The sequence below is a fragment of the Amphiura filiformis genome, chromosome 20 (genome assembly GCF_039555335.1).
Source record: "Amphiura filiformis chromosome 20, Afil_fr2py, whole genome shotgun sequence".
In the NCBI taxonomy this organism is placed as follows: Eukaryota; Metazoa; Echinodermata; class Ophiuroidea; order Amphilepidida; family Amphiuridae; genus Amphiura; species Amphiura filiformis.
In genome coordinates, this window is record NC_092647.1 from 16,190,649 (window position 1) to 16,218,485 (window position 27,837).

At 36.9% G+C, this 27,837-nt stretch overlaps 1 protein-coding gene across 1 annotated transcript; it reads right to left on the minus strand.

Moving 5' to 3' along the window:
- LOC140142156 (uncharacterized) lies at positions 1–27,797 on the minus strand. The gene is made up of 11 exons (XM_072164122.1): positions 27,335–27,797; positions 18,879–19,146; positions 15,151–15,237; positions 13,700–13,813; positions 13,084–13,218; positions 12,621–12,707; positions 8,981–9,067; positions 7,752–7,862; positions 6,071–6,205; positions 2,092–2,136; positions 1–273 (listed from the first exon to the last, which is right to left on the minus strand). The coding sequence occupies exons 2-11, from the start codon at positions 18,945–18,947 to the stop codon at positions 1–3; spliced, it is 1,143 nt and encodes a 380-aa protein (XP_072020223.1). The 5' UTR covers positions 18,948–19,146; positions 27,335–27,797.
- Between the last annotated feature and the right edge of the window lie 40 nt (positions 27,798–27,837).

Genomic DNA, 27,837 nt, shown 5'->3' on the forward strand with positions numbered 1-27,837 from the left:
TCATAAAATCACACACATTTTGGAATCCTTGACCGTATTTGTATCACTTGTCCTGTTCTTTGTTGACGTAAGGTCAGATTGCTTACTATTGTCCGCACTTTGTACTGAGGTACTTTTCCCATCGCAATTTTCAGTACTATATTTCTTTGCATTGCCGTTGACAGTCACATTCTCATCAATAGAGGCTACATCATCTATATCACTTGATTCATCCACTCGAATGGTTGGCACTGGTTTGTGGAGCCACGCAGTAATTTTGGAATGTTGTACCATCTAGAAAGAAGAGCATAAAATTACTTTTAAAACGTGAAAGAAAAAAAACATTCAATACATTGTATTCTGCGTAATCCAAGCATTTATTTGGATGAATGAATGAATGAATGAATGAATGAATGAATGAATGAATGAATGAATGAATGAATGGAAAAAGTACACTGTAAAGTTGAATTATTATTTATTTTTGTGTGTTTATTATATCTGGGTTTTTTTTAAATAGTAAATAGCTGTATTGTCGTGACAGATTATGTTTTAATGCGATTCCGTATAAAGTACAGTGTGCACTGCAGTTACGGCAACTGTCACAGTAGTAATTTTAACGGTAGATTATTGGCAACCTAGTTGCCAGGTATTTTATACCGTAAAACATACGTGCTTTCTACCGTATTTATACAGGATTGTGGGTATTTTACCGTACATTTACGGCAATATACCGTGAAATACTTGTAAAATCGTCGTTTTTACGGTAGAATGCTGGCAACTTAGTTGTCAGGTACTCTACCGTAAAAATTACGGTCAAATTTTCACAGTGTATGTAAACAGATAATAAATAAATAAATAGATAACATATATTCATAGTTAGACTACCTTTTGAATAGAGTGCTTAATCCCAAGAAGGGAGAGCGTATAAAAATTCAAAGTTTAGACCTTCCAGAATAGAGGTCGTTACTCTGAGTTTCACGCCTAAAGGCGATCATCAGACGACACGGTGGAGAAAATTTGGCTGGACAAGTAGACTATGCCATAGTCGAATTTTATTAAAAATATGTTATTATTAGTCATGATGAACCCATTTCGTTGAACTCAAAATTATACTGATGTTTATTAAAATTAAAGTATTCAATAGTAAAATGGTCATAAAGAGTTAAAAATATCAGACGATTAGTGACAATAAAAGTAATTGAATGCAACATTATCTTACATAATTATAACGGCTCACTTTTATACTGAACAATTCTGATTTTGGAATCTACCAGTTTATTGATAGCGAACCCCGAAATTGGGAAGCTAACAAACAGAGGGAGTAGGGTGACTGATCAGATGTGAAAATCTATCAATTGTGCACACATTAATTAAATCAGAGTTTTAAGCTTAAATACAATATCCAGAGTATGCACAATGGGCAAGTCCCGGGGGGCAAGTGGACTACGGGGTAGTCTACTGGACAAGTGGACAACCATCTCCTTAGAATGGAAGAATTTACATTCCATGGTGTCAACAGCCAAACTATTCCAGAGCCGGCCTGAACTATCATAGATAGAGAGTGCTCAACTGCAATTACTGCATAACAGGAGTGTAATAACAACATAATATACTCGAGTTTCAAAGTTTAGACCTTCCAGAATAGAAGCCCGGAATAGAAGTTGTTACTCTGAATTTCACGCCTAAAGGCGATCGTCAGACAACATGGTGGAGAAAATATGGCTGGACAACCATCTCCTTGGAATGGAAGAATCTACTATTCAAAAGGTAGTCTAACTATGAATATATGTTGTTATCACGCTCCTGCTATCATAGATAGTCAGAGAGTGCTCAACTGCATAATGCAGTTGAGTACTCTCTGTCTGACTATCTATGATAGTACATGTACAGGCATACTCTGGAATAGTTTGGCTGTTGACACCATGGAATGTAAATTCTTCCATTCCAAGGAGATGGTAGTCCAGCGAAATTTTCTTCACCGTGTCGTCTGACGGTCGCCATTAGGCGTGAAACTCAGAGTAACGACTTCTATTCTGGAAGGCTAAACTTTGAATAAATAAATAAATAAATAAATAAATAAATAAATAAATAAAAAGAATAATTATAGCTTACTTCATTAGGAACGTTTGAAGAGGTGACGATGTCAGCTGCATCACCCTGAAAAATAGCACAAGAATGAATTTTAAAATTAACTTGCTTCCGACAAGGCCGTCCTTTGGCAATAAACTGTCTGCACTTCTTATGCGTGCATATATGCTCCATTATAGGGTTAGGCATTTTAGAGAGATCAAACAAAACTGTTTGTTCGCCGATGCTTGTTGAAGTTAATCTGACTGAGTCCACAAATCATCAGCGACCACAACAAATTTGAAAATGACACGATATATAATTTTTAATGGACTCGAAATTACTGAACATGAAAGACTTCGTGAAACCTGACTACTAGCTTGTGCTTCATACAAACAATGCTTGTTGTCAACAACATAATGATCGCCCTTCACCTGTTATTTTCCAAAAACTCAAAGGTTTCAGTGACGCACACACGTGCATATAGGTCTTCATTACCAAGGATGTTGAAATATTTCGTCGCTCGGATGACATATCGGCGACTCGGCGTATCAGCCATTTTTTGACAAATTAATAGTTAAAGGAGTATTTCGTGATCCTAGCATCCTCTTTTAGGAAACGTTTCAGTAGCTATCCACGAAAAAGGCTTATTCCCAAAATTTCAATTGATTCTGATTTTGCGTTTGCGAGTTATGCATGATTATGTGTATTACAGTGCTCCATATGCCACTGTGGTAATTTCGTTTTGGTGTACCAGAACAAAATTCAAATTTGACGATATTTTTGCTATACGAATTAATCTGCAAGAAATGTTTGGTACATAAACATTATATAGGCAGAGGATTCCAGTGGCATAAAAATCTCAACTTTTTTTGAGAAAAGTGGGGGGGATGAGGTTGTGGATCACGAAATGCCCTTTTAAGTTTCATAATCTATGTGTTACGTTCTACATTTTGATAAACTTTCAAGACACGCATGTTATTAATTAATTACGTTTGGCGTATCCCACCAAATGGGAAAATTCTATGCAACATCCCCTCATGTTTTGGACGACATAGCGGCGTATTAGTCACATACGTCACTATGTCGTAAATATGTGACATACGCCACTATTTCGGTATATCACAACTGTGTGGCTAATACGGATATGAATTCAACAATTGCTCGACAAACTCACGTATCACATGTCTTATGTAAATTTTGAATGGAGAATTATTTTTTGAAAAGTTTGACAAAAAATTTGACGAAAAGTTTGATGACTAATTACAATTACCGGTAATTGGTGAATGACGTCAATGTATTTTATACATAAAAATTAATGTAACTTAAATATCTATTTTTTTCATATCCATTCAACAAATGGGGGCATTTTAATCAAGGTAGACAAACGGGTAAAAGTTGCAAAACTTTCAAATGCGATTATCTCAAAATGGTCATTTTCGTGATACGCCACTATGTCATCCGACCGACGAATTATTGATGAGATTCATCATGATCGTTCAAAGTCAATTAATCATACTGCAGTTACTATTCAGTTTCCTAAACACAATACACAGTGCTCTCATCATTGAGGTGTGACCTCTACAAACAGTGTATGTTAGAGGTATAGGGCATTTCCTAGTTAACGTCACTGTGTGAAAAATAACCGGCCAATATTTATTGTACTCTCTGAAATTCTAGGAAATATAGTTTTGCAATATGTCCTAAATTTTTAGCTAATTGAGATATTTGAAAATATTCGCACTATGGTATTTTATCAAGTAGGGCACGGCATGGCCTGCAAAATTCCCTGTGAAAATCGAATGCAACTTTTAGTGATTATCACTCACTTGTAGACCGCTCTCTTCCGAAGCTTAAGGGCATTAAAGCTAAACCACTTGACGGATATTTATGTACTTGATGTCAATCAAGAATAGTGTATACATTACATGTAGGCTAAAAACTGAGTATGTGGGGCATCTGCAAATGTTCGTACCTCCCTGATATGTAAATGACAGGTAACAGCAAAAACAGCTCCCATATCTGTCCATAACTTTGGTCAGTGCAGCGAGTCAGGGGATTTCAAGTGGGTGATTATTGATTGGCAGTGCAAGTGCAGTCCACCATTCAATATGGAGGATAGACTAAGTTCGAGTGAGAACTTACTTAATTGAGGTTGAAATAAATATGGAGAGTCAACAAATTACGTAACGCATTGTTCCTATATCATTCGTGCCATTGATTTGCCATCAGGCTATTCAAAAAAGTGGTACCATTGTTTCGAACAAAAGGGTTCCTCCATTAAATGGTAACTGACCCGGCAGAATATTAATGCTTTACTTGGAAGGGGACTGTCAATATAAGTGATGAATAGAAATTAGAAAGTTATGTGTAAGCGCACCACTTGACAAAGTGGTACCATTGTTCTCACGTATCCCAAAGGTGTGTTGGTGTGGGTCTCGAACCTATAAAGCCGGCTTAAACTATCCGTGTACACTTCTTTATTGCCCATCTGACTTTAGACGTTTCATTTAAATAAACTGAATGGACTTGCCACCCTACAAAAAGACGCCCAACCCCCCACTTGCTCATAGAGGGGGCAACAATTAAACACGCTCCACATTCACTAAAACATGTCACATTATTCGTCAAGACCTAAGGATTACAAAAATGTAACATATTTGCGCGAAGGACATAAAGTTACCAAGTGAGGCTCAATTTTCATCTTATACATTTTCGTAAAAATAGATGGAAACTGTTCCTAAAGTTCAAGGGATTCAGGAAAAGAATAGTTTGTACTATCTGCAATGTCAAGTTCAGAAGATAGATGATAAATAAATGCAAATTCCATTAAATTTTATGCAAACCTATATATCTTTTGACTCTTTGCTGTGTAACATATTAAACTATAGGCATATCAGATAGTGTAAACTATTCTTTTTCTGAATCCTCTAGCTACTAGGTAGGCGAACAATTTGTCTCAACATTTACGAAAATTGGAGCAAATTTGACTTTTGACTCAGACACAACAAGCAAATCGTGACTCCGTGGGACCACACGTTTGACATGTTTGAAAATGTTTTTGGAATGAAATTAATTTTTGCCCCCTATATGATCCTACGTGGTCAGTTGGGGGTCCTTTTGAAGGTCACGGTCTCAAAATTTTGCTTGGCAGACAGCAGATTCGAGTTCAGCATTTTCAAATTGATGAAATTAATAAAAAGAAGCTGGTTGCCAACTTTTACGCAAACTTGCTGCTAGGAACGCGATTTTCGCAAATAGAACCGGTCTAATATGAGAGTGAAGAGACTCGAAATTTTGCAGTTCAATGCATAACTTAAGGGATCTAGAATGAGCGTTTATGGCGTTTCGACAGTATTTTTTGTGGGACATGCGAACACCTCAGACGTATCAAATTGCATTCTGAATACGAAGCATGTCTTTCTGATATCAAATAATTTTCATTTTATGAAATTCACGATATAATACAAATTTTATGACAAAGTATTAAAATTAGATATTTTCACATTTTGAGATATAACAGTCCTCGAAGTAAATTTTATAAATTTAATGATATAGTCTTAAAGTGTATGTAGCTGGGAGGAAAAAGCCGACGATCAATTGAAAATTTTGACCTTTCATATTGAAGATATGGATTTTTTCCCAAAAGGACCTAATTTTTTTTGGTGTTTTGGGGAAAAAATCCATATCTTCAATACGAAAGGTCAAAATTTTCAATTGATCGTCGGCTTTTCATCCCACCTACATACACTTTTAGGTAGAAATCATCAGATTTATAAAGTTTACTTCAAGTACTGTTAAATATCAAAAATATCAATTTTTAATGACTTGCCATAAAATGTGTATTACATTGCGAATTTCAAAAAATCTAAATTATTTGATATCAGAAGGCCATTCTTCGTATTCAGAATGCAATTCGATATGTCTGAATGTGCTCTAATGTCCCACAATAAATACTGTCCAAACGTTCATACCCCTTCCCTTAAACGAGAATGTTGGAAACAAAAAATAACAACGACTTTACCTTTGCGTTACGTAGCATAGCTTCAATTGAATCAACAATGTCTTTCATTCCAGCTTTGGGTGATTCTTTGTGTCTTATATGTGCTATTGATAATGCGGAGACTTCAAAGATTTTGTTGTTTTCTTCGTTGAAATTCTAAAAAATCAAACAGAATGTGATAAAAAATTTAGTCCAATTAGCAAAGCATTGAACATATTAACCTGAAAGCAAAATGACGTGTTTATTGTCACACATAAGAAGTGTGTGTCAAACTATTAAATAAACATCTAAAAAAAAAAAACTAACCCCCTTAAATAATGGTCATTATTCAAAAAACGGGTGATTGTATTACAAATCTGTAAAATGCGCTGGAAGCAGAATTTACTTCTGCACATTTTGACACCTCATTTGTAGAAATTGACTAAATATTGACGTCACAGCGTAAATTTAAATCAATGAAACCCAAGATTTGAAAGTTGCAATTGATTTGTATTCAGTATAATGGAATTGGAAGGGAATCTGTGTAATGATATCTGAGTGTTTTTGTATCAATGTGATGTAAGTGCAACTTTTAAATCTGGACCTCACTACATTAAATTGACCGGTGTTTTATTGTTTTCTGGACTATCGTATCAAATGAGGTGTCAAAATACGCAGAAATAAATTTTGCTTCCAACGCATTTTACAGATTTGTAATACAATAGTCCGTTTTTGAGTAATGACCATTATTTAAGGGGGTTAGTTACTTTTTTGAGATGTTTATAATAAATGGATAATATGTCTATGTTTACCTTTTTCACAATACTAAGATCTATTTCAAAAAGGTTAAGTAGTAGGACTTATCTATTATCATGATTATGCCCAACTTAAAAGTGATTACCGACAGATTGACCAAAAAAGCTCAAAAACACGTAGAGACTGGTTCTATTTGTCAGTTATTCCACAAGGAATTAGTCCCATTTACAAGAAACAAGAAGGCATAGGCCTATGTCATAATGTGAACTCTCAGACATGCATGCAGTAAAAGTGCCGTAACTTTTGTAATTATTCACGCAAGACATATAAATTATACATGTTGCTCAAAAAATGAGTAAAAAAATTGCATAGTCTAGTCCTTTATTTCAATGAAAAGAAACACACAACATGCCTTCCATAGTTATACTAACCAAATTGAGATATCGTGGGTAAAAAGCAGAAAAACCAAAAAAAAAAAAAAAAAAAACAAAACAGAACAGAACAATTTGGAGTAATGAATTAAAGAGTTGACAGGAGATTCATGAGATTAGGGGTTAATGTTTTCTGCTCTTTCAGTGTACATGTTCTCATCGTTGATGGTTTGGTGGACTGCCATGTAACACGGATGCAAGTATGATCCTAACAATGCCTTTCACATTGACCAAAACTAAGACCTCTTCTACATTGAAGCTGGCTTTCCCTTTTAAAGGGAAGAATTTTTATTTAATTCCGTCTTTAATTATACACTTCATTTGAGTCCTCGACAAATTTGATACAAATAATTTTGCACAGATGTTTGCCCAAAATATTTTACAATAACATTTTAAAAACGTATTCATGATCTTTAAATAACCCAACATTTAAATGTTATTAAATCGTTTTAAATAAACGTTTTAAGAACTTGTGTGTTTGCTGGGTAATCATCGATAATGTAAATTCAATAAAAAAGACGTCTATGCCTACTTACTTGGAAAACTGTGCCCACTTTTGCACCTCGGTTGATGAGAAATTTTGCGATATGTTTGTGCCATTGCGCTATAGCAGCAATCAGAATGGATGCTTGGTTGCCGACGTCGTCCTGTAATTAAATGAAATGCACCGAAAACAAACTATAACAATTGCTATGAATAAATTAATATTTTATATGTCAAACCCTTTATGGGGGGTAACTGCCCTCTCTAACCATGCTAACAATCGATACCCTATTCGACTCGTAGGCGTTAAGTTTTCTTTAGGTTCAATCAAACAAATTCAGAACCTGTAAACAATATTGAACTGCTTCCTTTCAGTCCGGGCTTTCAGTCTTTTATTCGACCTCCCATCCATTCTTATAAACCATTATCTCCCATAAAGAAAATGCATTATCAACATTTATCATGCACAAATATAATCATGAAATATGTTATAGTCATAGCCTATAAATTATATTGGATTTCCCTTTGACAGAGAATTCGTTCGAGTAAATATACATTTAAAAAATGTATTGAAATAAAACAATATTGTTCTTCACGCTGTAATTATGTGCATCACCGTCAAAGTTAGGTAGACCGAACAGACTCATTTTAATCAAAATTTGTCGGAACGTAACAGAAATTGACGTATTGGTCAACTGAATGATATTTCAATATGGGAAATATTTTGCGCCATTTATAATAGAGTTATAATGAAATGTTACGTTTGGACTGGGGTTCCGGGGGGGCACTCACTAAAAATGGGTGACGGGGATGTGCGGTCACATTGACCCCCACTTTTCAAGTCCCTCTCACCCAATGACCCCCTTTTTTGTTTTACTGAACTCCCTCTCACCCAATTACCCTCTTTTTTTGTTTTCCTGTCACTAAAAGACCCTCTATTTTTCCAAATTTTGGGAAATTTTCTAATAATTTCTCACTGAATGACCCTGTTTTTTCATTATTTTTCTTCAAATTTTTCAAAAATATTTCAAATTTTACAAAACATTTTCAAATTTGTCAAAATATATGAAAATTTTGTATCAACTTTTATATTTTGACCCAAAATTTTTCCCAGTCTCACTAAATGACCCCCTTTCTTGGTAAAATTTCCCCCAGTCTCACGGAAAGACCCCCTTTAAGACCCCCCTTTTTTCGGTGTCTAGGCTCTCACCGAAAGACCCCTAGTTTCGAACTACTGTCCGTCACTTACAAAGTCGAGTGTCCCCCCGCGAGAAGTACCTACCTGTTGAATCGTGTTGACATCTACTCCATGGTTAATAAGAAGCTCAACAGAAAATAAATCGCCTTCTTCAATTGCATCAATAATAAACTGGAAAAAAAAAGACAAAAATTACTATAATAAAGTAGCTTACCATAACGTCGTAGCAGAAAAAACTAAACGATGTCGAAAGACTTCATTTTTCATTAAAATTTAAAAAAATATAAATAATATTTAGGCTAATCCTTCATACTGACAGTAGTAATTTTTTTTTCACTTATATATACTTCTTGGTCTTCCCGTTGGTCTTAAATCACTTTTATTCTTGGTGTGTGTTGATGGGGGAGTGCAGTGAGGAACGACAAAATAACAATTTGGTATAACTATGATATCAATCACCATATGTCAGAGCTGATCTAACGTTGCCATGCAGTGTTCGCTCCCACTTAGCTAGTTGTAAAGTGTGCTGAGGCTTGTGGTAGATCAACGTCTAGGCATTGTGCCTGTGCATATCACACTATAAATCACTGCGCTTTAAAAAAAATAGTAGTAGGCCTATATAAAAGACTCGAAAAGTGATGATAAATGAATTGACGATATTGTTAGTCAAATTTTTAATAATCCATGCAAAACGATCCACTCATTTTTGAATAGAAACTTGTTAAATTCGACAATGGAAAGTATTTAGATGAGGACATAATATATTTCTCTTCAAAATGAATCGGATATTCTCATCAAAATGACAAGAAACTCATCAAATTTGATTAAGATTGCCTTGTTATTTAAAAATTGAATAGCTTCTTGTCAAAAATGACACAACATATCATAATTAGTAGGTCTGTCTTGCAGGGGCGTAGCCAGCTTTCTTGGTCAGGGGGGGCAAAATAAAATTTTTAGGGCACAGACGAAAAAAAATTGCAGTTGCATCATACAATACATAGAGACTGTATGTCTTCGAGCTTCCCGAAAAGGGCCTTATTGGGATGATGTGCGCGCGTAGCGCGCAAAAAATGGTATTTTACACTATTTTCGCCCATTATCCGGCTAAAAAATTGCTTGATTGTTACAATGTGCGAGCGCAGCGCGGAAATTTTTTGTATTTTACACAATTTTGACCCTGAATTTTGCTAGAAAAGGGGCTCCTTGCCCTTTTTCTTTTCCTTTGCCCTCTTGATTTTCTCTTTCATTTTTTGTCAGAGGGGCACTTTTTCTTTCATTTTTTGTCAGGGGGGGCACTCTGCCCCCCCCTGCTGGCTACGCTACTGCTGTCTTGTCAAAAATGACCAAACAAAATCAAATTTGATTCGTCTGTCTTGTCAGAGGGTAACTTAACAGAAAGTTGTTAAAATGGAATCAGTAATCTTGTCAAATAATGAGTGGGAGATCTTCTTAATTTAAATAGTATAATTGTTAAAATAAAACGGAAACTGTTAACTTTGATACAATTGTTGGTTCAAAGTGATAATATACCTAATCAAAATGAACAATCTCATAAAAACGAATAGTTCAAATTAAATGAGTAGCGGGGATTCTATTAAAAACAACGAATAATCTGAAATTAAAGTGTAGTTTTTTTTATCGTAATCGTTTACCAATAATTAAAAGGGCATTTCATGATCCATAGCCTCAACCCCCACTTTTTTTCAAAAAAGTTGAGATTTTTATATCACTGGAAACCTCCGGCTACATAATGTTTATGCACAAAAAATTTCTTGCAGATCAATATTCGTTTAGCGATCAATATTCGTTTATTCGTTTAGATAGTCTTTAGGTATCGTGTTTGAATTTCGTTCTGGTATACCAGAACGAAATTACAAACTGCCTTTGGAGCAGTGTATACACATAATTGTGCATAACACGCAAATAAACGCAAAATCGGAATCAACTGACATTTTGGGAATAAGCTTTTTCGTGGATATCTACTGAAAAATGTCATAAAAAGAGGATGCTAGGATCACGAAATACTCCTTTAAGTAAAAGTATGTGGTGAATTTGATGTCTGAATACGGACAATGAATAACCTACTCTCCCAATTATTCAGAGAAAACAAAAACAAATTAATGTAAGTGCCGCATTGTATCAAACACACAGCTCTATACCCTGTGATTCTGTTCATGCCACAAGGCACCCCCGGGACTGGTAAGTCGACTTTCACTGTCTGAGACCCCAGACCCATGGTCTCTGCAGTGAAGCTCCATTTTTCGTTTTACAACATTAACTCATACCTTATTACAAAGCTCCTTATTGTAATCCATGATATAATCTAATGTTTGTATCGTTTCAAAAACAACTTATGTTGACTTCGTTAATTTACAAAGACAATTTTCTGAGTTTCATATCCCGTCCTTTTTTATATATTTTTTAACCCAACATACAATTGTGAAGCCACCGTCACCCGGGGGGCACTTCAATATGAAATGGATATAGGTGTAGGGCTGGCACTTTCGCACTAAGGGGCATTCGGTGAGAGCAAAATGCAAAAAATATGGGGTCATCATTGGGTGAGAGCGTGATTTTGACATTCGGTGAGAGCAAAATGTAAAAATATGGGGTCATTGGGTGAGAACATGACCTTTTTTTAAAATGGAATCTTTGGGTGAGAGCCGAAACAGCACCACAGAAACCTCTAAAATCGAATTTCTAGTTCTAAATGGCTTCAAATATCTTTGTTTTTTCAAAATAAGTAACAAAATCTGTGGTAAATGAAAGTTGCTGTTCAAATTGAACTTGTAAGGGTCTTTGGGTGACAGATCAAATGGAAAAATAGGGGGTCTTTGGTGACAGAGCATGTGTTCGTAAAAAAGTATGGAGTCTTTGGGTGACAGCGATGCTGAAAAAGGGGGTCTTAACAGCCCTTACATACGCGTCACCTCCAAAGTTGAGTGCCCCCCCCCGGCCGTCACCACGGCTATCAGTGTCATAAACCTTACTCTATAAACGCGTTGATTTAAAATTAAAATAATCTCTACCAAACTGAAATTTAATACATTTTTTGATATACTAAAATAACACAACATACCAAGAAATTTATGTCTGATATTTATTCAGTGCTTCTATGATAAATGTCAAACGGATAGCATAATATTAGCCTAGTATATGAGTTCCATTACTTTCTGCAGTCTAATAATATATTTAGTTACCGAGAGTTAGGTAAATAAGCTTTCATTATTTTATTCGGCAGAATAAATTAAAACTGGAAAACAAAACAAAGAGCAGGAGAAAAAATCATGAAAAATTAAGGAAAATCGAAAACGATTCGGAAAAGAAAGAAAAAACCTCTGGTCGCACAACCTGACGACGTACAAGAACACATTTTTTTCACATTCACACACAAACACGATAAGCAAGTATCAAAATGATATCAAATATATATAACCTGGGGAGATAACATGGATTACATTAACTCTTTCCACGCGAGTGTCGACTGCAGACGACAAGTTTCAAAATTTTTGTAAAAATTCAAAAATTTCCGAATTGTACATTTTCATGACAATATTTGGAATCAGCATGAAAAATGCATTACAATGAGTACAAACAAGCCTTGTATTGGTTCAGTGGTTCTTATGATAGCTCTTGATATTTTGAGAAAACTTGGGACTTTTTATATTGAAGCCTATGGCTATAGCATGCAGAGCATGTTGAGAAACATTTCATTTGAACAAACAAACAAATACATACGAATAAACATAATTACCTGCGACGGAATATCATTTGGTAAGTTCCTCGGTGGTACACATTTAGGTTCTCTTCCCTAACCGAATAAGAAAAATTTACATAAAATTTACATAATTAGAGTAAAAATAACCATGTACATACATAGATAAACAATAAATTGATGCAATTCTAGAGAGAAGTCTCTAAACATTTGCTATTAATTGTGGTTAATATGGATTAAATTGTTATCGATGTTTTTTTACAATAGTAATCAAGGTAACAATAACTTAACAAAAATACACGAAAAAACATAAATCCCTCTTCTCTCTCTCCCCCCCCCCCTCTCTCTCTCTCTAACACACACACCCCACCCCACCCACACCCCGGTGTATGGGGTGTGTGCATGGTGTGTATATATAACTAGTTTTTTTTTCTAAATCGTTAAATATTATGTTTGTATCTGTAGTACCTACCTGACATGTCTTCAAGACCTTTTCGATGCTGCACAGTACTTCGCCGAGATTGTTGTCCAGCGATACTTCATATAACATTCTTGCCGTTGTTTCGGCCGTGATTTCGTAAATACATTGGTTTTGTTTATCATAATTCTGGTTAGATGAAAGGAACATTAATGCAGATGATTAGTTGGTTAAGCAACATTTATGGGCATACTACTAAACATCTCAAAAAAAAGTAACTAACCCCCTTAAATAATGGCCATTATTCAAAACGGGGCTATTGTATTACAAATCTGTAAAATGCGTTGGAAGCAGAATTTATATCTGCGCATTTTGACACCTCATTTGATACGATAGCCCAGAAAACAATAAAACACCGGTCAATTTAATGTAGTGAGGTCCAGATTTGAAAGTTGCACTTACATACCAATTTTTACAATTTTTATAATTTTTACAACTAAGCTTATACCTATATTTACAGAATGATACGATATGGTAGGCATATCATTTTTGCGACAACGATATTAGTTTAGTGTGCGACTATATCGACACAATTATTCTCTAGGCCTACATCATTTACACATGCCTATCCAAAATTTATTAGCCGGCAACTAAGATTATAGATACTCACCAAAAATAAGGTATCTACCCTGGCGCCTTTTTCCAGCAGTAGTTTTGCAATAGAAAATTGGTTCTTTGAAATTGCATGAATAAGAATGGAATGCTGACTCTCTGTTTCCTCATTCTGTGGATAGGATAAAAAGGGGGTAAAAAGACTTCAGGATAAAATGGTCTTAATGGTACATAAAATGTACCGCACACATACACTTAAACGAACTCATGCTTTTTCATACTGAATAATTCGAGTATAAATTATCCAGATCCAGAATATCTTACCAAGTGCGAAAACCTACTCCCTTGATCAACATTAATAGCAATTATGTCAACATACATTATTGTGGTTTGTTCAATATGAAGTAATAGTATCGAGAGTACTGAGAGCTGGATAAACAACAAGATATATCGAAGTCGAAGATGGGCCCTGTTTTTAAGGAAATGCGATCGAAACGCGGGCAAAAAAAAATGTTTACACCAAATGCGTCCAAAATACACTTTGTTTGAAATGGGCTAACTTGGTGTCCTCTGTCGACTCTTAGTTAAGTTAGATGAACCCATCATGCCCGTGAGAATGTCTACCGCACAGTGTCATCGACCCTATATCTTCATGGCAGGAATAGCCATGGTAGGTTGAATCCACAGCCACGATTAGCCATTTGGTTCAAACCTTTAAAGCTCTTTAGAACTAATAATTAGTCGAGGGACATAACTAAGGCTACTCACAATACCGGGTAATTGATCTTGGTTGTGCGTGAATAAGCTTGTATCCCCATTGAGGTCAATGGTCATCGACTTTTATACTGCCTACAGTGAGTGCAGCTGTACTACACGCTGTAGTCTATAGGCCTACAGGGTATTACATACAGGACCAACGCAATATAAAATGGTCAGATTATGAGTTCAAAGCGCACGGCCAATTTTCAAAGCGCATTCTAGCGACTATCATATCTGTTCAACACGTATTTTCAGGTGTATGAGACCACATCTGGTTTCTTGAGAAAAATTCATTTGCGGGAGATATTCATCAATTTCTAACCCAGTATTCGAAGATTTTCGTCTGATATCAAAATCGTACATAGCAATTCACGTGTATCGATCCCGTGTATTCATTTTAGTGTCCCTGCTCCACCAAATAATTATTAGCCAGGCGGTGTCGGTGTGTACCGTGTGCATGGTATGGATGGCGGATACCTTCAGAATACGCGTAAGATAATACCCTTAACCTTACACGCCTAAGATGAAATCTTAGACGTTTAAGATTTTATCTTAGGCGTGTAAGGTTAGGTGCATACGCAGTGTATTATGCGTATTTTGAAGGTATCCGCCATCCATACCACCGTTCGTTTGCATCTCCTCTTTGTAGGCGGGTTGGTAGGGCTGTATTTTATCAGATGAACTGAGTTTTATTAATAACCAATTAAATGCTTTAAATATATTAACAATTAACTCAACATTTAAACTTACAACGTCCACCATGTCCACGTTGTCTCCGTTGGCAATTAGTGTGTTAACTGTTTTGATATCCCCACGCTCGATGGCGACCTTCATTGCCTAATGGACGAACAAAAGGAACAATTCAATTGTTCAGTTATGGATAATAATAGTTATCAATTGTTTCTCTCTGAATATAACCTAAATGACATTTAAAGAATTGATGGGAATTAAGATTATAGTCGATAGCTAGCTACCCCTGCATGGTTGTAATTTAATATAATTTCTATATACATTTCAAGACTACGTAAAGTGTAGTTTAATGACTCGTATTGTGCTTTTCTATTTCTTGTTTTTCAAGATTGATGTTTTATGCTACATATACATGTCTTCAAATTCAAACATATTAATTATGTTCGAATTTGAAGACTGTTGACTCTGTTCCTGTTTCTATTTCTTTTTTTATTTCTTTTTCTTTTCTTTCGCCCTCCTTCGTTTCTCCTCCACCTCTTCTTCTTCTTCCTTTTTCCTCCTTACCTTTTTCATTATTTTTCAAAATGTCCATGTTTTGCAGAAATAAGTTTTCAAGTTTATACCAGACTGACAGAGTTACCATGACACTAGTGATATGAAACCCAAATTCTGGAAAAACTACATTGCTTGTACCGTTGTATACATTTTCTTTGATTTAAACCTTGAATTAACTACAGTGAATGTTTTTTAATGCCGAGCTCAGAGACAAGCCAGTGTATTCCACACTTGGGATGTGTATTCCCACGCATAACATTCAACACTGAAGGACAAGTCGGCATTGACAAGTGATTTGACTTTAATGCCTCTGTCACACATCGCCTGATCAGCCCTACGTCCAGCAAACACAAAACGTTTTTAACGGGTTATATTTTAGATTTTGGTTTTAGTACAAACGTTTTAATAACATTAAATGTCGGGTTATTTAAAGGTAATGAAAACGTTTCAAACGATATTATACCCTTTATATAATCCGACATTAAACGTTTTCTGACAACCTTTCATAACCTTTTGCGAATGATGTTGAAAACGTTTTGTGTTTACTGGGGTACAAGCATTAATTTGTATGTCTTGCTATCATCTGCCACATGCGTTTCGTGTTAGGTGATGTTCGTTAAAGAGTAGCACATCTGGATTTATTCATAAAATGTTATACAAGCTCAACATTAATGGCAAAACATAATCCATAATAAAAATTGAAGGGTCCAATTAACTCACCACGGTCCTGACCAGTGTAAAAGAACATTGTAATATGTAAGGACAAGGTTACCTGCCCAAATCCTAGTATAAACATTCAGAAATTGCTGGTATTTAATTACCATGGTTACTGCACAAACCTGGCCATTGGCCTGGCCAACAATGTTAGACCTTTAAGTCCGTCGGCAAGTTTTGTGCATTCCCAAAACTTGAAACGGAGTGTGCCGAATAGGGCCTACATATAGACGAATCCAGCGAGCCAAGTGATGATCAGATTCAATTCGGCCATTAATGGGTTCCTCTGCACCGTGGACGGATTCACTCATTCACCGGAAATTATTTTGGTTACTTGCCGGATGTTGACGAATACATATCAGACATCTAGGACGCTTGCATGACTATTACCGACTACAACGCATAGAGAAACGAACGGAATTCGGACGAAATGTTTGATGCAAATAATTTCCTGTGAGGACCTGTTGTTACGGCTGTAGACTACCCCGTAGTCCACTTGCCCATTGTGCATACTCTGGATATTGTATTTAAGCTTAAAACTCTGATTTAATTAATGTGTACACAATTGATAGATTTTCACATCTGATCAGTCACCCTACTCCCTCTGTTTGTTAGCTTCCCAAGTGGACTACTGACATTGCCTTGCGGTTAAGATTTTTAACACGGGACTCTATGGAGAGTTAGGCCAATTTCTGGCCTAACTAAAATTGGCCATGATGTAATGCATCTTTAAATGGATCTGCCTTGTGATTGGTCGCCCATACCTCGCTATGGTTTAAATCGTCTGGGCCCGCGCCATTACCATTAACTACACCGTAAACAACTGTCTGTGGTATTTGCGGCGCTTTTGTGTTGACGCGAAAGTTAAACTCTCATCAAACATCTAGCGCGTACTTGTGGTTAATGGACTGATAAACAAGTATGCTTGACAGTGTGTTTTTAGAGAGCAAAGTCCAGGGGGTAAAGTTCTGCTTACAATTCAAAGTTCATAGTCGAAATTTCGGGGTTCGCTATAAATAAACTGGTAGATTCCAAAATCAGAATTGTTCAGTATTAAAGTGAGCCGTTATAATTATGCAAGATAATGTTGCATTCAATTACTTTTATTGCCACTAATCGTCTGATATTTTTAACTCTTTATGACCATTTTACTATTGAATACTTTAATTTTAATAAACATCAGTATAATTTTGAGTTCAATGAAATGGGTTCATCATGACTAATAATAACATATTTTTAATAAAATTCTACTATGGCATAGTCTATTACGGCTGCAGATGTTTGTTTCTTGACCACAGTTAGTGTGTAATGACCAGGTTCACAAAAGTAATACGACTGAAGGTCAAGAGTTCTTGGTTTCAATTTAATAATGATTGATCTCTCTTTCTATATCTTTCCTTTAATATTAATTGATGGTTATTATTAATTATCATTAAGACACTATATTTTTTCTACCCTTCCATTCTGGTTTCTTACAAATCCATCCCAAAATACAGTGGCGTAACTAGGGTTGGTAGCGCCCGGGGCAAGAAACAAAATTGGCGTCCCTACCGCCCCCACCCCACGGCGAGAATATCTTAGATGCCCCCTCCCCTATTCTTGAAACAATTGCGCGCGGAGCGAGCGAAATATTGGACAAATAAGACCTACCAATAATTAATTTTGGTTACTAGAAGTTGAATACTGCCTTGTTCTTTCAATTGATTTTATGCTGAAAAATTTTGACTTTCATTGCTTGGAGGGGCACCGTATCGATGCTAAATTGGTCACTTTGGCGCCCCCCCCCCCTAATGGTGGCGTCCGGGGCATGTTGCCTCCCTCTGCCCCCCCTCGTAGTTACGCCACTGCCAAAATCTTCTGCTGGACTGGTGATTTCGCCAGCGAATAAAATATTTTTGTATACGGCAATATACGTTGACGCAGCGCAGTCCGTTTTTGTGTGACAGAGGCATTACGCTTACATTATGCAATCTACGTCCGTACCACTGTGTCTATGTTCCGTACAAACACAAAACACTACCAATAACAGGAAGTTCAACTCGAACTCAAATACTGGCATATATTGCACCTGTTACAACGATTTTAATAAGCACCCGTTATTATTAAGGGATAGGGTATGAACATTTGGACAGTATTTATTGTTATATTTATAACAATTGTAATTTGTTGTTTTTACGGGATAACAGGAAAATTTGCTGCCAATGGGTTCCCCGTACTTTTACGGGGACCAGTAAAATTACGGAAATTTACTTCCATGTCAGTGCCCGCTTTCATGTGTTTAAGCAGAATTAAATGGGAGTTTATAGTGAATGATACACATGGGTCTGTAGTATTACATGTAGATGTGTGGGTGGGTGTGGATGTAGATAGGTGGTTCTAATCACAAAAGGGTGTTTTGATTTATACGGCTGGTTTCCGTAAAATTACGGTTAATTTCGAAATACGGGCGTCGCCATTTTTTACAGTGTGCACTCCGCCCCACACCCCATGACTACACGTATTTACACTAGATAACCTACCTTAGAAACACGAGGTGGTGCGTGGTTCAAATCCATTTTATTGTTATTTATGTCTGCAAGGAGAACCATATTGTCCTTTGTCTGTTTGTTGTTTAATGTGTTTAGCGGTTTACACTAGGTAAGCACAAAATATCTTCCCTTCCTTAAAATCTGGAACATATCTATAATGATGAGCAAGACTTCATTCACTTCTATGGAGAAGATTGGCACACAGTTGTTTCTAGTATAAAATCACCGTCCGTCTGTAAGGCTTCTTTCCCTGTTATGCCTATGCGGTAAAACAAAAAACACAGAGAGAAATCTAATTACATTCACATATCGGATCTAACACATATCGAGTAATAGCGCTATATCATGATATCTGAATATTAATATTGCTACTATCTAGTACCTAAAAGGCACTATTTTGGCAATTCCCACCCAAAATTTTCGCACTTAGAAAAAAAATCTTAATCTATTACTCTTCTTTCTAATTGCAATTGTGCAATTTTGACAATTCTATACAATAAGAAGTTCAATACAGCGAGTGCAATTATAGCAATCTTCCAATATAACAAGGCACACTGCATGCAATTGCGGCAATTATAGCAATTCTGCAATATAAGAAGGTTGCGTACAGAGTAAACTGCGGTAAGTGTGGCAATTCTACAATGGGAACTCACTACAGCGAGTGCAAATGTGGCAATTTAGCAATCTTCCAATATGACAAGGGTGTGCACTACATGCAATTGCGGCAATTATAGCAATTCTACTATGGGAAGATCCACTTTGCCTAGTGCAATTGTGGCAATTTTGCAATATAAGAAGGCTGCGTATAGGGTGCAATTGCGGCAATTGTAGCAATTCTACAATGGGTAGATTCAATTTAGCGAGTGCAATTGTGGCAATTATGGCAAGTCTGTAATATACGAAAGCTATACAGTAAGTGCAATTGCGGCAATTATGTCAATTTTACAATGGGGGATTCACTACAATGATTGTAATTGTGGTATTGAATTAAACATAAAACTGATCAACTGGACTCACATTTATTTGAGAGGCTACAGTATCGCACCTAATCCAAGGTGCATCTTCAGGCCGTCTGATGATCTGGCGGCAAAAGGTCGTTGACCTGTGACAAGGTGGTGTTGCCAGAGGTCGTGGATCTTGAGTTGAACTTCTTAGGAATGTTCTTGATGACAGAATTGTAAGCCCCCGCCAAGTTATGACGAAGACCGCCTCCCCTGTTTAGTGAAGGTTGTTCTTTCTTGACGTAAATTGCTTCTTTGACGCCCCTTTCAAACCACCTGCGTTCTCTGTCTAAAATCACAACATCTTGGTTGTCAAAAGTGTGATGTGTACTGTCCAAATGCGTGAACACGGCTGAATCCCCGCAACCAGTACTAGCACGTCTATGCTGGTACATGCGTTTGGATAATGTCTGTTTGGTTTCACCTATGTACAAGTCCTGGCAATCAGGAGCCTTGCATTGTATTGCATAAACTAAATTGCTTTGCTTGTCCTTGGGCGGCTTGTCTTTGGGATGAACCAAATTCTGTCAAGAACATTCCTAAGAAGTTCAACTCAAGATCCACGACCTCTGGCAACACCACCTTGTCACAGGTCAACGACCTTTTGCCGCCAGATCATCAGACGGCCTGAAGATGCACCTTGGATTAGGTGCGATACTGTAGCCTCTCAAATAAATGTGAGTCCAGTTGATCAGTTTTATGTTTAATTCAATATTTATTAAACCTGGATGAATGACAACCTTCACAAACGTGTAATTGTGGTAATTTTGGCAATTCTGCAATAAATCAAATTTGTGCGATAAGTGCAATTGCGGCAGTTATGGCGATTCTACAAAGGGGGAAGATCCACTACAGCGATTTCAATTGTGGCAATTATGGCAATTCTGCAATGTACCAAGTCTACCCGCTTGGAGCAATTGCGGCAATTCTAGTATATAACATGTCTCCACAATGGGTGCAATTGCGGCAGTTATTGGCAATTCTAGAATGTGAAAGTTCTATACGTATCTATATAGTGTGTGCAATTGTGATACGGCAATTCTGTAGTGTGGTATTTGCTACAATAGCATGAACCGGGCATCCCATAGTTTCTACATTACAGTGCCCCCGGGACAGTGCCTCCCCATGTCACACCACATAAATAGATCTCCCTTTTCCATGGTTTTCAGGTAGTGTTAGCAATATCAACACCAAAAAGTGATAAATCTACCCCGGAAAATCTACACATGCGTTATACAGTGGCTATGTTGCCCTGCGGGCTCCAAATATTGGGACCTCTGAGTCTTTTATGGTTCTCGTGTAGAAATCCAGCGGTTACAAACCAAGGCCAGACCTTGCCGTCTAGTTTTTAAAGGCGAGTGGTTAATCACTCGCTAGCATGATGCTAGGCGAGTGGTCGAATTCCTCTCCAGTATGAATGATGCTAGGCGAGCGTTGCCACGTTTCCTCTCGGTATTGTATCCAGTGGCTGCGGCCGGGGGCTGCGGAAGGCTGAAGCTGTAAAGGGGGCAACTCGGCGAGCATATCTTGTTCGAAGCGCGCAAAAGTTTGCATTTCTTTCCTATTTTCGGCTAAAAAAGAAATTGTAGAGGTCAATAAATTAATATTGCTTTATTTTTTCTTGTTAGAATTTGAAGTTCAAATAATATTTTGATCATATGGCAAGTACTAAGCAAAACATTTCAAAAGTAGAAAGGTATAGAAAACTGGATTGGATACAATCATAGGCAACGTCTGCCCCCCCCCCCCAATCAATAATAAGAAGAAGTAAACTAAGCAATAATTGACCTCTGTATCTTTCTTTTTAGTCGGAAAAACACAGTGGTTTGGGCCAAAATAGGAAAGAAATGCAAACTTTTGCACGCGTCGAAAAAAAATTCCGAGAAGAAAAAAATAAAGCAATAGCTGACCTCTACATTTTTTTTTTAGCCGGAAAAACACAGTGGTTTGGACCTTCGAAAAAAAAATTAACAAGAAAAAATAAAACTATATTTATTGACCTCGAAATTTTCCTTTTTAGCCGGAAAAACACAGTGGTTTGGACCTTCGCAAAAAAATTTAACAAGAAAAAATAAAACAATATTTATTGACCTCGAAAGTTTCCTTTTTAGCCGGAAAACAGAATGAAAATAGGAAAGAAACGCAAACTTTTGCACGCGTCGAAAAAAAATTCTAAGAAGAAAAAATAAAACAATATTTATTTATTGACATTTTCCTTTTTAGACGGGAAAACAGAATGATTAATCACTCGCCTTTAAAATCTGTACGGCAAAGTCTGTTTATTACAATCAACTGTGAATACGGTAATCCTTTATTTGGAAATGTAGTATAGTTACAAAAAATCATTGTGTTTTGTACCTGTGTAAATTTGATTTGATATACTTTGTTTACATTTTAAACTATTTCATGAGAAACGGAAATCTTCTCTCATAAATCACAATAACGCAGTCAGATCTATTGATGGGTTGTAAAATCCCAGATAACAATTGCATTGCATCTTATAAATGTGAATTTAAGCAGTGGCGGTGCTACGGCTACGGGGGGGGGCATTCCCCCCAATATTTTTCTTGCCCCTCTTCCAGTTTTCCTCTCCCCACTTTTGAAGCAAAACCTCCAACAGTACGTAAATTTCCACTTTTTGCGGCAAATTCACTTCCCCAATGCCCCCCGAAAAGAATCCTGGTGCCGCCACTGAATGTAAGAGAGCGAGAATGGAGTATTACAGAACTTTCCAGTTTTACTAGTTTGGTATGAATGATACACACCGACATCGCCTGACTAATAATTACTTTGTCAGCAGAGATACTAAAATAAATACCCGGGATCGATACACGTGAATTTGCTATGCACGAGTTTGATATGAGAAGAAAATCTTTGGATACCGCGGGGTAGAAAATGATGAATATCTCCCGTAAATGATTTCGTATAAAGAAACCAGATGTGGTTCCTTGCACTTGAATATATATTTTGAACAGATATGATAGTCGTTAGCTTGCGTCTTGAGAGAGTAGCTTGCGTCTTGAGTCAAAAACTGACAATAATTCTGATTTATATGTGCCGAATTATATAGCGCAGTGTATAGGCCAATCGTGAAGGTAATCTAAAAGCATATGACCTATGGCGTACCATGCTCGACTGACACACAGCGAGGTCAGTCGCCGAGCTAATCGGGGCTATTGTCAGTAGCCTTAGTCAGATGTCCTTCGGCCCATTATGCGACTCAAAACTATTAAACAGGTCGATACAAAATGGCCATGCGTGGCGGTAGATTCAACCTACCATGGCGATTTCTGCCATGAAGATATCGGGGCGATGACACTGTGTGATAGAAGGAAGAGATTTTCGGGGCAGATTAGGTCTTTTGGTGAAAAATGTATATGTTCAATACGAAAGGTCTGACATTTTCATATGATGGTCGGCTTTTCCTCCCAGCTACATACACTTTAAGTACATATCATTAGATTTTTATTAAGTTTATTTCGAGGACTGTTAAATGTCAAAAATACAAATTCTTAACAATTTGCCATAAAATTTGCATTATGTCGCGAATTTAAAACAAATCTATATTATTTGATAACAAAAGGACATTCCTCGTATTCAGAATGTAATTTGGTATGTCTGGTGTGCTCTCAGGTCCCACCATAATACTGTGCAAACGTCGCTAGAGCACTCTTCAGATTTCGATTCACCCCCAAATATAGTATGTATTGACATTTGTATTGAGTTGCTCTCGGATCTATTGTCATTTTATTTGCTTCTTATATTTGTTTCTATTATTGTTGCCAGACACATAATAAAAAAGACGGGCAAATTCTCAATAAGACGGCGAATCTTAATGCTCTGCGTGCTATAGCCATGCGCTTCAACGGAAAAAGTTCAAGTTTTGAAATATTTTCTCAAAATGAGCTATCTTCAGAAATACTGAACCAGTACTAGGCTTGTTTGTACTCATTTTAATGCATTTTTCATGCTGATTCCAAATATGGTCATGAAAATTTACATTTCTAAAATTCTTGATTTTTTTTGAAACGTTGAAACATGTCGTCTGCAGTCGACACCCGCGTCCCCATGAAACAAAATGTTTTACAGCGAACATTGAGTTAGGCCTATATAAACGTTGTAATAACATTAAAAACATTTTTTGAAAACGTGACTCAAAACCTTTTAACTTAATGTTATTTAAGAGTTGACAAAATATTGTGTCGTTCATTTTAAATTTGATAGATTTTTGTCTCTAAATAACCGCAGGGGAAGGTTATCTGAGAATTCAATCTATTAAAATAAAGGCATAGATTTGATAAGTTTATAGATACAGGGTGTCCCAAAAAAAGAGGCCCCACATTGCGCCCTCTTTTTCTCCTACTTCTGAAAAGTTGATCAAATGTATTTTGGTATGTAGGAAAATCTTTGAAGTAGGAGAAATGTGGGGCCTCTTTTTTTGGGACACCCTGTATTATCATGATATTGTAATATCGCGGGACTGTAATACGTGTTTTTCATTTGGACATTATTTCGATGATGATATTATTCTAATCTTTTGACACCCATCCAGTTTGTGCTTCTTTCAAAGTCATAACATTCACAAATTATATTATCATGATTATTGCGACTTTTGCTTATGCATTTTTTACATGGTATAACATTTTCTTCTTATTATTACGTTGAAAAGAGCTACAAAGGCGCACTTAATTCATTCCCATCTGCAAGTGGGCGTTACTATTTTAATCCGGGCCCTAATCAGATATCTTCTAGCATGTCTTGTTCGTAATGATAATCTAGACGTCTCAAGGTATCCGCTTAAACATTAAAGCCATAATGTACGGTCTCATATTAAATATCACAATGGTTTATTTTTTCTAACCTGATTTTTTTGCATATTTGTAATGTTTACACCAACTTACACCTAAATGGAATCGGCCAAATCCGTTGTATTTGTCAGGTCAACAGAGCAATTTGCCATAATAAGTATTCAGACATAAGCTCGCCCCTGAACTCCATGTTACGGCCAAACTAGCTTAAGAGATTTTTAATTTTACCATGTTTACCTTGTTATTTCGGCTTAAAATGGTCAAAAACCCTTCCTGATCTAATTATGTGACCGTACGCTACGAATGAGCCGTAAAGTCGATGGGCGTTACTATTTTAATCCGGGCCCTAATCAGATATCTTAGTTGGGTAGATATTCATACAACATTTATTGCATGCTCTATCTAATTCATATGTGGCAATTTGGAGCTTGTCAAAAACCATATCCAGCAGGGTCAGCATAACGGATGTTGCTGATCCTGACATCACCCATCCTGACAGCTGTCAGGGGGGGGGGGTCACTCCCATTGTGGCCTGTACACCTTCCGCGATAATGAAAACGCGTAAAAAGGGTAGTTTTTCGTGGGTAAGCACGATACGCGCGTAACGCGTTTAAGGTGTCAAAAACATGAAATATTGAAAAAAGGGTAGCAAAATTGCAATTGCTAATACGCGGAAATGAAATTTAGGGTATGAAATTTGATGCAAGGACTAAAATCCCTGTTTAGGGTGTGAAAACACCTGCTTAGGGTATTGTTTTAGCCCAGGGTTAAATCCTTGTTTAGGGTGCTTTTCAAAAGTTGATTATCGCGGATGGTGTACGGGCCACAATGGGAGTGACCCCCCCCCCCTGTATCAAATTGTTGTAAACATTTCATAACAAACTCCAGGAAAAGGTTGAAAAAGGATGGTGATAGTAGGCATATTTGCCTACCCAACCTCCAATTTAAAACCACTCAGATATGACAATCATAGCACGTTTAGTCTATGATACAGGACTTCGGTGAGATTTGCTATGAACTGCAATTAAACTCAGGTAATTTCGAAAGGGCTTCGCGCCAATTGATATCGAAGTGGATAGAAGCTGATAGAGGTACGTACGATATCCTTCTTTGGCTTTCGCCCGAATTTGTCTGGCAACAAATACTGCATCTGTGGTGGCTGTTCTGATCCACACTGGGTCCCAGTCAAATTGTCTTCGTCCTGTATTCTGTTATAAGGACCATTCTGCAGAAATCTTTACCCGTGATTGAGAGAACTAGTATGATGACTTTGTAGTTAGCTGAGTTAGCGCCAATCCTCTCATATTTCCCCTTGATTCCATGCCGGATTCCAATCTGCCTCACTTATGTTAACTATGCAGTGGCTGTTCTGATCCGCACTGGGTCCCAGTCAAATTGTCTTCGTCCTGTATTCTGTTATAAGGACCATTCTGCAGAAATCTTTACCCGTGATTGAGAGAACTAGTATGATGACTTTGTAGTTAGCTGAGTTAGCGCCAATCCTCTCATATTTCCCCTTGATTCCATGCCGGATTCCAATCTGCCTCACTTATGTTAACTATGCAGTGGCTGTTCTGATCCGCACTGGGTCCCAGTCAAATTGTCTTCGTCCTGTATTCTGTTAAGGACCATTCTGCAGAAATCTTTACCCGTGATTGAGAGAACTAGTATGATGACTTTGTAGTTAGCTGAGTTAGCGCCAATCCTCTCATATTTCCCCTTGATTCCATGCCGGATTCCAATCTGCCTCACTTATGTTAACTATGCAGTGGCTGTTCTGATCCGCACTGGGTCCCAGTCAAATTGTCTTCGTCCTGTATTCTGTTAAGGACCATTCTGCAGAAATCTTTACCCGTGATTGAGAGAACTAGTATGATGACTTTGTAGTTAGCTGAGTTAGCGCCAATCCTCTCATATTTCCCCTTGATTCCATGCCGGATTCCAATCTGCCTCACTTATGTTAACTATGCAGTGGCTGTTCTGATCCACACTGGGTCCCAGTCAAATTGTCTTCGTCCTGTATTCTGTTAAGGACCATTCTGCAGAAATCTTTACCCGTGATTGAGAGAACTAGTATGATGACTTTGTAGTTAGCTGAGTTAGCGCCAATCCTCTCATATTTCCCCTTGATTCCATGCCGGATTCCAATCTGCCTCACTTATGTTAACTATGCAGTGGCTGTTCTGATCCGCACTGGGTCCCAGTCAAATTGTCTTCGTCCTGTATACTGTTAAGGACCATTCTGCAGAAAGTTTTACCCGGGATTGAGAGAACTAGTATGATGACTTTGTAGTTAGCTGAGTTTAGCGCCAATCCTCTCGTATTTTCCCTTGATTCCATGCCGTCTATTTCCAATCTTTAACAACATCTTTCTCACTTATGTTAACCATGTTAACTATTAACTTATTTATTGTGCTGTCTATGCGTAAATAGAAGTTGGCTATGTCGCATTTTAATGGCATTTGCATCGCAATATTGCCGAGTGCAAAGATCTGAATCTGAACTTTTCATGACATAAACATGGGCTGGGATCGTGTACCGTTCACGCAGACCACCACATATACCATAATTAACATGATTAATTAGACGCTTGTCGCTTATTAAATAATTATCCTAATGAAGTTCTTAATGAGCTTACCTTGATTGCAGTATTACTGTTATTGAATTCGAAGTTAAGCAACTTCAAAGTGACGGTATATGGCTCTCTCCATTTGTAAAAACACACCTTGGACCACAGAAGTTGCAATAAATGTCACTTAACAATCAACCTTCACGAATACATAGCGAAAATATCTGAGAATATTAACAAGTATTGTTTCCTTTCTTTTATCATATTAAGTCGCACAGTCATATAATGTCAGAGGTTTATAAAAAGCTATAAAACGTCTTCAATCTTGTCGACTTTGAAATGCCATGGTTGTCATGAGTGGGTGTATACAGATTAATAAATAAGGTACAGTGTTTCTAGATGATACTTCCACCGAATTCAATGCAATCACCAAAACATTGTAATCATGGTCAGACGTACATGTAAGTCAACACGAAGAGAATGTTACAAAATTAAACAAAAATTAGCTAGTCAAATTTACATAACGAAATTATATTTTTCTTTTAATTTTAATGTTATATAAAACCTACTTC

Coding starts and splice junctions, on each gene's coding strand:
- LOC140142156 (XM_072164122.1), bottom strand. CDS start 18,947: ATGGTTCTCCTTGCAGACATAAATAACAATAAAATGGATTTGAACCAC. Junction 15,238..18,878: donor CACCACCTCGTGTTTCTAAG/GTAGGTTATCTA, acceptor TTCGTCCATTAG/GCAATGAAGGTCGCCATCGA. Junction 13,814..15,150: donor ACGTGGACATGGTGGACGTT/GTAAGTTTAAAT, acceptor TCCTATCCACAG/AATGAGGAAACAGAGAGTCA.